Genomic DNA, 12,767 nt, shown 5'->3' on the forward strand with positions numbered 1-12,767 from the left:
TCCCCCACCGTCCCTGGGTGTCCTTGGGGCTTGAAGCCCCAAGGACACCCCTTTCCAGGCTGCAGGGAAGCAGCCTTTTGCAGCTTCCCCGCAGCCTGGAAAGCAGCAGATCGGGGCCTCGGAGGCTGCCTGTCTGGCAGCTGAGGCCCCGATACAGCGGGGAAAGGGGCGGGTGCACACCGCTCCAAACGGGCAGTCTGTAACCCGCCTTGGGCTCCAGTTTAATCTGCCTTCAAAAGGTTACCTCTGCTTTTATTTATGTATTATATTAATTTGTATCCCACCTTTCTCCCCAAATTGGGACCCAAAGCGGTTTTGGACAGGGTACAACTGTGCAAACAGTAGAGACTTTCTTGTGCTTAGTCCATGACCTGGCTCTGTCCTTGGGTCCTGACTAACCTCAACAGAAAAGGTCACAGATGCGTATGTGCTGCCAGATATTTTATAATAGGGATGCATGAAAGTGGCCAGCACCAAACCACTTCCAGCCTGTGAAAGGCCCAAAATAGCATTTTTAAAGAGTTACCACTGTTTAATTGGCATTTTTTTTTCAAAATAGAGGTGTCAGGAATGGGTTGCTGGAATGTCTTGGTGGACTATACTGTGATAACCTTTAAAGTGAGATGGCTATGCCCTTTTAAAAAAAAAATGCAAGTGTAACCACCTGCAGAATTGTAGGCACAGCTAGTGAGGGAGAATTTAATTGAAAAAAATCATTGGCTGCAGTGCATTTGGCGGATTAAAGCATTCAGCTGTTAAAAATTGCTAGGGCTGGAAGAACCAAAGGATTGATCTGGAGGATCATTCCCTCCTGACCCCAATTATAGCAATCAGTTGGGTAGGTAAGGATGAATTTTAAGGGGTTGTTCCCACTACAAAAAAACTCTGCTATATGCCCCTAGTTCCCACTGGAAATCAATCCTGATCCTCATTTGATCGATTCCAGGGGAAATAAAGTGGAGCAAAGGTTAAAAGGCAGGGTTGTTTTTTTTTTTGTTTGTTTTTGTTTTTTTTTGTTAGCAGTTATTTTGAGGTTCATCTGAAAAGAATTGGATCTGATGTGATTCCTAACAGTGGGAACGCCAGATCAAAACCTATTCTTTCTGAGCGGAGGGACAAATGGTAGAGGGGTGATGTTTTGACAGATCTACCATCTTGCAGTGCTGGCTGTGTACTTGTGTGTTTTTTTTTTAAATTAAATTGAAATAATATGTGATTGATAGAATATGCAATTGTTTGATTTTGTAACTACTTGCAAGGAAAGGAGGGGCAAATGGTGCAGAGAGGTGACATTTTGACAGATCCACCATTTCTCCCCCTTGCAGCACTGCCTGTGTACTTGTGGTTTTTTTAATTTAACTGATAGAATATGTGATTGATAAAATATGCTATTGATAGATATGTGATTGTTTGATTTTGTAACTACTTGCAATACAAGTAGTTGCAAAATCAATCAATGGAAGATTCTATATTTTATTTTATTTTTTTAAAAAAACAAAAACATTGTCCTCCCCTTCATCCTCCTCCTCTGTCCCCCTGTTGCCTTCCATCCCTCCCCACTTGGCTTCCCCTGCTTGGCTTCCCTGCTGCCTGCTCACTGTCCCCACCCCTCCCCCCCCCGCTGGCTTGTGCTCCATCGCCAGCTTCCCCCATCCCCAGCTTGAAGTAGCACAAATGGGGACAAAAAAAAAGGAAAACAGATTCAAGTGTCAAAAAAGATCCCCTTTTATAGTAAGAACAAAATCAATTACAAACACAGAGCAGATCCAAATCATAACCCATGTTATTCTGCCAGTAGGAATAAGCCCTAAGAGAAAAATGACGTTTTACCCAGAAGTTTTTTTTTTAAATGTGAATAATCCAGAGCACATATTCCAGTCTGTAACATCATTGGTTGAATGGTTCCCCTCACCCTGATAAAAATGACTTTTGAATCCAGGATTTTTTAAAGGGGTACTATTGGTCAGAAATTATCTGCTTATGGAACTATATGGTGGTTCTAATAAGAAATTTTCAATGCAACGTAAAATTGCACAAAGAATCCTGGAAATGTTACAGATAACTACTACAGCAAATGTCAATTGGCTCAATATAACAGGAGGGAAAATGTGCGTAAGTGTGTTAGGTCTGCACATTTCCCCAAACCCAAAGGTTTAATCTAGTATGCAGGTCTAATCACATTCTCTTTGCAACAGTTCCTAATCGACTTTGGCATTACTATTACAGGGAACTAAGCTGATAACAATCAGAGCAAATAAAATTATTCTGTACACAACCGTAAAACAATACTTTATACTATTTTACAATGCAGTGCCATATTCATATTGTTTTACAGCATAATCCTTACTTAAATGAATACTTTCTGAATGGATATTACACAGCTGTAAAAGTACAGCCAACAAGGTAAGTGACTGGTGTAGGTTAGCTGTAAGAAAAGATACTTTGGGGAATTTTTAGCTCAGGAAGAGGAAGAGGATCATAGTGTAGAGAAAGCGAATATGGAGAAGTATTTTCTCCCTTTTGTAATGCTAGATCCTGATGTCATCCACTAATTAGTGGAAAATTCAAGACAAAAAGGGAACATTTTTCCCATAAAGCCTACAAACTGCAGCCTTTTCTATCAAAATATGTAGTGTTGGCCATCATAGTCTACAACCTTTAAAGGGGAGCTAGCATATTGTAGTGATTTGAGTGATGGACTACAGCTCTGGAGATCAGGGTTCAATCCTCTGCTCAGCCATGGAATTCCCTGCCCCCAGTGACCTTGGTTAAGTCACACACTCTCAGCGATACATTCGCTTTAGGGCCACCATAAGTCAGACACAGAAGTTAGACACAGAACAACTAGACTATCAAAGGTGACTAGTCATTATGATTATGTATTATCTCCATTATCAGAGGCACTATGCTGCCTAGTGCTTGATACAGAGGAACATGTGCATTATTCTGGCCACTGTGAATAGAATATTCAACAAATAGGCCTTCAGCTCTTCTAATCAAGCATGGCTCTTCTTATGTTCTTACAAATCAGAACTGCCTAATCCACCAGGACTTACTTTGTACGCAGGTAAGTAGCTACAGCATTGCACCTGATTAGTCTTCTGTGCATTCTTTAGTTTGAAAAGCATATCCAATGCACTCTAATTTACATTAGAAACCTTGTTAACATCCCACTTGTAAGCTAAGACAGGGTAGTTGGCCATGGGGCACGTGTGTGTTACGTATTGCATTTTATCCTGCCCTTCCATAAAAAATAATACCCAAGGCAGCTGACATTGTTTAAACTGTCTAGAACTTCTAAAATGTTTCAGTCAAGTTAACACTGCTGAGCAATGCTCTTCCTGGGATCATCAGCTTAACACTTAATTAAGCCGTTTCATTTGGTGAAAATATAGCTGTTTTGGGGTCCATTTGGTCATGTGTTTTGGTAATATTTTGGCTATCTATCCTGCTGTCATGCTTTCGTTGTTCCCCTTTTGCCTGATTGTTCAGTTTCTGTTCAACTTTTCTATTACTGATGTTTCATGATTGGGATTTTTATATTTGTATTTACCTCCAGTTTCTTGTAAAAGGTGGCGGCATAATTTAAAATAGAAAGATGACATTCACCAGGGACACAGGACATCTGAAAAGATCTGGCTGGTCTCATGGGGGGGGGGATTATGTTCCTCAAAAGTGTTCAGATATTTGACTTCTAACAGAACCATCAAATTGACTTCAAATATTGCTCTGAGAGAAATTTGAAGGACAGCCACCTTGTCATCTCATTAATTCTTCTATATCAAGAAGAGAAATTGTGTGCATATCCCTATGTTGCTGAATTGCCTAGGGATGCTTGAAGTTGCAGTTCAACACCTGGAAGCACAGAGAATCCCACCTGTCATCTGTAAAGTAAGCCTGAAAAATGATGCTCAATATCCTGTAGCAGGGAATAAGGAGCATAAAACTTTGTATGTGCAACTCCATGCTATCCCACCTGCCATGCTCTGGGGCACTGTCATAACCAGGTGGTGACTACTGAGTAGGATGAAGGAAAGTTACCAGCCAATGTCCAGCTGTAATTCTACAGTTGTGTGTATTGCATACATTCAAGTCATTTCGGACTTATGGCACCCCTTACATGAATCTATCACAGGGTTTTCTTGGCAAGTTTCTTCAGAGGGGGTTTGCCATCATCTGAAATTGAGGAACTGTGATTTGCCCCAAGATCACCCAATGGGTTTTCATGGCTGACTTGGGTATTCAAACCTTACTCTCCAGAGTCACAGTCCAGTGCTGAAACCATTACACCATGTTAGCTCTACAGTTCCACAGTTAGAGAAACCAGATCCAGGAGAGCAACCCCATTTTTCTTCCTTTAGCTGCAGAACCACAGCCAAGATGGAGGCTGGCTGGTCACCCCCATACCCCCCTCATCCAGTAAAAGGCCACAGCAGCACCCCAGGGTGTGAGAACAGTCTTGAGATTTGTGCTTGGGTGCTGACAAATTGTCAATCAGTGAAGGTCATTCTGAATAGGCTGGTCCCAGGCCTGAGTGAGTGGCAAAGCAAAAGGATCATCCCCAAACAAACTAGTATTTTCCCCCATTTTCAGGGATTCCAAATAATAATTGGTAGGTTAAATGAACAACATTTTTAAAAAGTCCAACAAACAATATGCTCAGTAGTTTCAAAAGTCCAACTGGCATGTGAGGGGGGGGGGATGGAGAGGGAACCGGCAACCATATAGCATCCTTGGTGTAAACTTTAGTATTAAGATATGTGGGATGCTCACCAAAAGGTTTAAAACAATCTCTTATCTGCAATATATGAAGGGTGGATCTCAGAAGTTAGGGGGAAAGGAAATATTTTCTCTTTCATTAAACTACTTTCCACTATTGTGAAAAAAATTCATGTTGGAAGCTGATGGCTAGCCCTATACCTAAATCCTTTAGTATTAAGTGATATAGAACAGGACATTTTTTAAATGTCCTGCTTCTCCTTTGGCCCCTCTGGTTTTAGGCTGAATAGAGTCCTGAACAAGAACACAGGCTGGGGGCTGGAAGGTGCTGCAACCTTTACTGTAGATCCTCGCTTGTTATTTACTGGCCACATAGCACACATACCTACTGTGTTACACCAATAATCTGCTAATATACAGCTGCAGATTACAGGTCAAAATCCAAGAGAGCTATCTCAGTGAACAAGAAGAAAGCTTTACAATCACTAATCTTTTCAGTATGTACATTCTTTCTTTCTTTGGCCAGTATATTTAAGGTTCACTGATTAACATGGGTCAAGGGAAGTAATATCACCACCCTATTCTGCTTTGGTCAGACTAATTATTTGAAAGGATGTTATTTGGAAGGTGGAGCAAGCTTGCTTTCTGCTGCTCCAGTGACCAGGGCACAGAGCAATGGATCCAAGCTACAGAACAAGAGATTCCACCTCAATATTAGGAAGATGTTCCTGACAGTTAAGAGCTGCTCAAAAGTGGAATATTATGTCTTGGTGTGTAGTGGAGTTTCCCTTGTAGGTTTTTAAGTAGGGGCTAGGTGGTCATCTGTCAAGAGTGACATGTGTATTCCTGCATGGCAAGGAGTAAGACTGGATGGCCCTTGGGGGTATCTCCCAACTCTATCAGAGGTCACTGAAACAGAAAAAAACAAACTTTTTTTGTTGTAGTTGTTGCTGTTGCTACTTTGTTTCAGTATCAACATGCACTTTATTTATTGAGATCCATTTTCTCTTAAGATCAGTTTATCCATAAACTTGAAGCACCTTGGCTTGATGATTTTATATGATATGAGTGCAAAGTTGTATCAGATAAGATTCCGCCTTTAAATCTCTCTCTCTCTTCTCAACATAATTCTATCACCTCCTGCTTGTCCCTCTTGTCTTCCTCATCATCTGTATGGCTTTCATCATAAATTCTAAAAAGAAAACATTATTGAACAGGTTCAATATCTCCAGAAACACAAATGCAACCAAGATACCAAGATACATACATACTAAATTATACTGCAAAAGGTATATAATCATTGCTCTTTCTGATGAACTTGAACTGGCACTGATCATGCAATGGCTATCCATCAAAATGATATTGGAAGATGCAAATTCATTTTTAGATTGCAATCTGCTGGGCCTCATCAACGGTACAGGATGATGTTTCTTTGTGTGTCTGGCTGAAGAAATTACAGATATTTTGTGGCTGACCCTCACACCCCTGGCCACTAAATGGGAGGGGGGAGGGAGAGATGCCTGCAGAAAAGATGGCTGAATGTGCACATGGGATGATAGAGGGGGAGACAGCAGTTATGTTTGGTGGCTTCATGCTTTGTTGTTCCACCAAAACAATGCAGGATCTGAGCTGCTGTCTTTCACAAAATAACTATCATTTTTGGGGGGGAGGAGAGGGAGAGAAATCCTTGAATGGAAAACAAACAAACACACACACACACACACACACACACACACACGGGTGAAGGTGTCTGAAAGTGTTCATTCTTGCACATGAGAATAAAGTAAGCCTGTGGCAGGACCCTATTGGGTGACATATCTCTGCAAGTGTAGGTGGTAGCAATAGTGTAGATGGTGGTGCAGTTTCAGGGGTAAAAGGGCTGCAAGTGCCATAACAATGGGAAAGTCAATAGTGTATAGGCATCATAATAGGGAGGAATAGCAGGTTGAGGGGATAAATCAAGATCAAGACCACAGTACATAAGGGGCCCTAACCCTTCCCTTCTATGGTTTTTGCAACAGCCATGACCCCCCAGTATTTGTCCAGTGTGTGTCTGTGTGCAATCTCCCATGACTAGTAACAGTTTAAGGAGTGGGGATTTATTTTCAGAATTGAGGTGGGGAAGAGATTAAAATTTTTTACAATTTCAATCTTTCTCCTCCTTCTGCCCTAATATCTGCTATTTCCAACTTCAAAACTAATGAAATTCTAATTGACACCTTTATGTTCTAGAACAGCTTTATAGCAGGAACACGACTAAATCACATGTAATTTTCACCAGCTGTTGATGCATGCTATCAACCAGACCTAGGAACAGCCACAGAAACATCCTAACTAAAACCACATAAGGTTTAGTTAGAGGCTTTTTAATCCAGAGTCATCCAACAAAGAATATGCGCTGTGTAAAAAAAACTCAGTGGACCTCCTAAAAATTGTGGAACCTTGTCATTGGCCTATGAGAGATTGGTGGGAAGCAACATTTTCAAGCAGACAAAGGACTGAACTTGGAAAAAGTGCTTGTTGCTATCCTTGTAGGCTTTGAAAAAGTTGGCTGAGTGAATGTACTGGACAGATTTCTCATTAGAAGAGACTCTTATTTTTAACAAAAACTGGAAAAGGTTAATGCTTTCAAACCTCACATAATTAAACTGTTCTTGGATGAGCTAATAATTGGGAAACAAACTATATTAGCCAACAATTAGGAAAAATAAATTAACCTGCAGGACATCACCATTTATCTGCCAACCATGGAGAGCTGTACTGTCTGCAGAGAATTCTGCATCGAAATACAAGACACATTATATACAGGAGGCTTGCCATGTTTCACAGAACAAGGAATCTTATCTTTTAGGGGGTTGATTTTACAGTTTTTGCTTCTTCTATTAAAATTTAATAAGGAAATTAACTTACCTTATAGTATCGCCTTTACTGTAGTCATTTATTTCATGGTTATTATGAAAATCAGGAAGATGTTGACATGTCATTTTTGACTGTCTGTTGAAGTCACCAGAGGTTAAGCCACTGAGATTTTCCCAAGAATCTGAAAATTTGTATGAAATTTCAGTAACAGGCAAAGATTCAAAGATGTTTGAAATTCTCACAGGACATGAGAAATATGCCAAAGTGTGACAACTTATGCATTTTAAAAATGAGAAAAATACTCCAGCTTGAAATATTGGTAGAAGCTCTCCAATGCAGTTTTAGTATGTAGTATATAAATGCCTCTGTTATTATATTCTCATGGGAGGAGCCCACGCTGCCAGTTCAGCACTTTAGTGCTAAATTCAAAGTGACAACAGTACTGCATAAAAACCAGGAAGCATCACACTGCACATGGCTGTATGCATTATTCCTATCTAAAGATTGAGCCACCTCAATTAATCCTGCAGTTCTCACAGTCTGCAGCATGGATTAACAAGGATGAGCACAGCTGCTGTGAAGCCTGGAAAGGTTACATAATAATAATAATACTGTTTATTTGTACTGAAGGATTTATATTTACAATCCAACAAAACCTAAAGTAGAATTGTTTATGCTTTGCTTTTATTTCCTGATAAACAGTCCTGATACTGAGGAACTTGTGAGTTGCTCAGAACAATATAGCCAGCAGGACTGGTATTCCACCATGATGATTGCACTCCTTGTTGTGAGTGTTAAAAGCTAGACTCTGGAGTCCCCAATGTAGGGCCCAAGGACACCTTTCTTAGCGGCCGCACAGCTTCCGTCCCCTCCTGATTTTTTAAATCAAAAATGAATAAATCAGGAGGGCTAATCTGTAGCAAATGCACTGACAGCCTCCAGCATCGCCTGTATTTCCAGTAGTGCCTCTTGGAATATTCCACAAGGCTCAGAGGCATTCTTAATAGAAATACCAAGCAGCTGCAGGTTAGAGCTACATTTTAAAGTGAATTAAGCCATCAGAAAAACCAAAAACAAAATATGCCAGTGTATGTGGGTGTTTTTTGAGCATCTCCAGTTGGCCTTGGCTCCGAAACTATCTCTGTCTTGTACTTAAGATTTCTTGAAGTTATTTGTCTCTGAGCCTAAGCAGTTGCCTTCTGTGAAATCGATGCTGAATAAGATGACAGTAGGTTTTAAAGAGCCAGTATGATGTACTGATTTGCACTGAACTATGACTCTGGAGATCAGGATTTGAATCTCTGCTCAGCCATGGAAATCCACTGGGTGAAATTAGGCAAGTCACACCCCTCAGCCTCAGAGTAAGGCAACCCCTCCCCCCCCAACAAATTTGGCAGGAAAATCCCATGATGGGTTCACTATAAACTGGAAATAACTGGAAGGCACACATATTTCTTTCATCCTCGCCAGTTTGCCTTCTGAGAAATATGTTGTTTGGTGACTAACTATGCCTACCAATGCACCTATTGTATGAATGGGAAATCCCTCCCTCATTGGCAGCCATTTAATGAGAGCACCTATGATACACTCCCAAAAGTCTCAGTGGAGTTTCTGGTCCCAAAAAACTGAGGATTGCTCTCTAGTTTACATTACCTCCTCTGAACCTCAAACACATCTTTCAATGAGAAAAGTTTATACCTTCAGCTGAATGTGATTAAATAGCAGGCTATACAGATCAGCAAGAAATGCTGGCTTCGGGGTGGAGTGGAGGCATGAGGACTGCATACCACCCACCCAGACTCCATCCTGATGCCAGCGTCACTCCACCCACCTGACCAAATGGCGGGTAGCATCACAACGTTTCTGCAGCACAGCATTTAGACACGCTGTATTGAAGAAACAGCACAGGGGCCATGCTACTCTGTATCATTCCAATTTTAGTATATGTGCTGGTAAGTGGGAAAAATATATAGGTTATAATATTCAATTGGACCAGTGGGAATAGGTTTGGACCAATGGATTAAGATGCACAGCTTCTCAAGCTATAAAGGAAAATTGGTACAAAATGTTTTAACATTGGTATTTAACTCTGGAAAGATTAGCTATAAATTACAAAAATAAAAAATAATAAATGTTGGAAATGCGGGGATGCAGTAGGGACACTTATACACTGCTGGTGGAATTGCAAACAAGTGAAAAACTATTGGAAGGAAATAAGGGCAATAATTTGTAATATACTGCATATTAATTTTGAATTGAGACCAGAAAGCTTTTTATTGGGAATTTTGGAAAGTGAAATTGAAAAAAAAGTATGGAAAGTTGCTTTTTTATATGACAGCCATGGCAAGGATACTATTGGCACAAAAATGAAAAATGAAGGATATTCCTAGTAAAGATGAATAAATAATGAAATATAGACAATCAAGTTACCAAAAATAATCTTTCAGAATGGACATTTAGCCTTAACTACCTGAATTACTTTGCAATTCGTCTGCTAAATCTGCTAAAGCTTTTTGATCAGTACGATACTCCCAGAAAAGATCATCATGCTCACTGATATCAATGCCTTCAATTTCTGAAATTTCAGAAGCAGCACGAGACAAAGGCAAGGTAGCTGAGCTTTTGGGCCCTGCCTCAAGGACTGAAGAAAAATGAGAAGTGTGTTTAACGGTTCTGCAAAGGGGAGCGTTTGCAGACAAGGGTCTTGGAGAAGCACTATCTGAAATAAACATGAAGAAGAATCTATTGTTAATAATCTAATAAAATTTCCTTTTCTATAGATCTCTGCTCTAGTTCCTTTCCAGTTCTAGATAAGAAGTCTCATGTTCCAAAAAGGGCCTTAAAGTGCAGTAACTACTGTACTCTCAGCTAGCAACCTCTTTAATCTCAACAAGTCAAAGCAATGTTTCAGAAGCCTTTTCAACACTTTACAATGATCACATGAATTCGTTATACACACACAGACACACACACACAGACACACACACACACACATACGAATGGGGCAAAATGACATTTGGGAATGTGTACATCATACTTGTACATACAAAGAATATGGACTGGTTATAGTTAGAAAACACATAGTAGCAAATATTTTATTACTGTTGTGCAATTTGTTAAGCAGCTTTCAGTTTATGTTGGATCATATACTTCAGTCACAATTATTTTGGAAGAGATAAGTGGGACCAGGATTCTGGTAACCCAGACATGACCTTTTTCAGGGTTGTCCATCCCACTATTTTCTGCTATTTAATGGACATGCTTAGTCCTGATTAAACCGTTTTGTTCCCTCATCTTAAGGCTTGTTGTTAAAATGTTTTTCTTCCTGGTACTTTTGCTAACCCTGAGGTTTTTCTAAGGCTAATGGGACCATCCCTCTTTTGTACGGATAGTACTACTAGCTACACAAGGACCCACATTCAAAGCATGTTCACTGTAAGTACATATAATTTTCAATACAGAACATGTGTTGGCAATTCCTTCCTTCTTTTCCCAAAGAAAACCAAGCACCTGACTCAAGCAACTTATACCTGTGAATTAGATAAATGAAAGACTTACTGAGAAAACTGTCCCCTAAATATACTGTACCAGACACGTGGGGAGAACACAAGATGGATATATAAAAATGTTGTCAGTGATTTCTATTGTAGAAGAGAAGGATAGGAGAACAGGACAGTGTAGCAAAAGTCATTGCTGTAATCGGGTTTGTGACTGCGCAAAAAAATGTGCAGCTACTGAAAAGTGATAAGACTGTCCTCATAACACAGGGTAAAGCTATAGTTACTGCTGTCACCTTTCTAAGGATAAGCTTAGCCAATGGCTATGGCATTTCAGAATAATCATTCTGTCAAACTATTGCCACTTTAACTTCATTTCCTAGATTAAGAAAGGATTGTTATGGCATGTAAACACCTATTTCAAATAACAAATTTGTTCCTGGATATTTCTGCATTTTCCAGTCATGCAGTAAACATATAGTACTCTCACCCGTGTATGAGACCAAAAGAGAAGTTCTAGGATTTGGGCTTTGCCTTCCCCATCTACTTAATGGTCTGCTGAGCTCTCTTTTCAAGACATCTTGCACAACACACTCATTGGCACATTCACCTAAGCTTAAGTGTTTCATCCACTTCTCAGTCCCTAAAGTTGAAAAGACAGATGCAGTTAAGAAGACCTAAATGTTCCGGTTAAACATTTTTCACATTCGCATAGTACATAGCTGTCTTTAAACAAATCAATGCAGAATATTTATTTAACATGGTTGCCCACTCCAGCACAAGTACTCTGAGTGTTACTTTAAGTGCAACTGGGATGTTGCTTCTCCCATCCAACCTACTTCAGTCTGCGACTTTAAAAGCAACATGATTTGAAGAGTTTAAGGAGGTATCAACTACTAGGCGGCACACTAAGAAATGTTTCACTTTCTGTATATCCACGTACCAAGTTACTGCTGAAGTCAGATGCCCAGATGCCAATAAAATATAGTAAATGTTCACAGATCTCAAACACAAGAGATGGAATGAAAAATATAAGAGTGCATACATTCATTAGTGTAATCAATATATTAAACTTTACTGTAATTAACTACATCTTTAGTTGATTACTTGGTGGCACTTAGCTTTAATATTAAGCAAGTACTAATTGATTAATTCATTAATAAAATAAGTGGCTAAGTCATTTATTTCTAGCGTATCTGTTGCTTTCCATAACAAATAATAAAATAGAACAAGAGTTGCCCTTCTAAAAATAAATTATACAGTTATAAAATTGTTTATTGAATCACTGGCTTTTAAATTGTCAAAGATGCTGACAGTAAAATTTTGGAACGTGCAAAACTAATTAAAATAAAATAATTTATCAGTCTGTTGAATGGCAAGTGTTATTTCAAAAAAGAAAAGTTATCAGATGATGTCTTAAAATGCAGTTAGTACTAACGTAACACCATTCTTACCAAATGAATATTAACTAACAAGAAAGCTCAAACAGACTTGGATCTTAACTAGTTCTAAAAATGGAATACAGTAGGTGAAAATTTTCACTGGCTCGCTTTTTTAAAAATGTTCTCCAAAAAGCTGGCCCTGGATTCAGAGGGACACTTTCTGGATTTATGAGGATTGGAACAGATTTATCCCTTTTCAGTGTGCAACTTCCCAAATTTTGCAATGCAATATGTGGCTGTAAAACTGCAT

The 12,767-nt window shown here is 39.4% G+C and overlaps 1 protein-coding gene across 3 annotated transcripts in view; it reads right to left on the reverse strand.

The window, feature by feature from the left end:
- Positions 1–1,725: 1,725 nt before the first annotated feature.
- Positions 1,726–12,767, reverse strand: part of ZBBX (zinc finger B-box domain containing) — a 40,549-nt gene continuing 29,507 nt past the window's right edge. Inside the window, exons 14-17 of one of the 3 annotated variants that reach the window (XM_042460148.1) lie at positions 11,566–11,718; positions 10,049–10,297; positions 7,630–7,759; positions 1,726–5,911 (exon numbers count right to left, since the gene is read on the reverse strand). In XM_042460148.1, coding sequence (XP_042316082.1) covers positions 5,839–5,911; positions 7,630–7,759; positions 10,049–10,297; positions 11,566–11,718 — 605 coding nt within the window. In that variant the 3' untranslated portion in view covers positions 1,726–5,838. The remainder of the gene's footprint in view (positions 5,912–7,629; positions 7,760–10,048; positions 10,298–11,565; positions 11,719–12,767) is intronic. The other 2 variants (XM_042460149.1, XM_042460151.1) reach the window with 2 other exon arrangements.

Source organism: Sceloporus undulatus, chromosome 3, assembly GCF_019175285.1.
Source record: "Sceloporus undulatus isolate JIND9_A2432 ecotype Alabama chromosome 3, SceUnd_v1.1, whole genome shotgun sequence".
NCBI lineage: Eukaryota > Metazoa > Chordata > Lepidosauria > Squamata > Phrynosomatidae > Sceloporus > Sceloporus undulatus.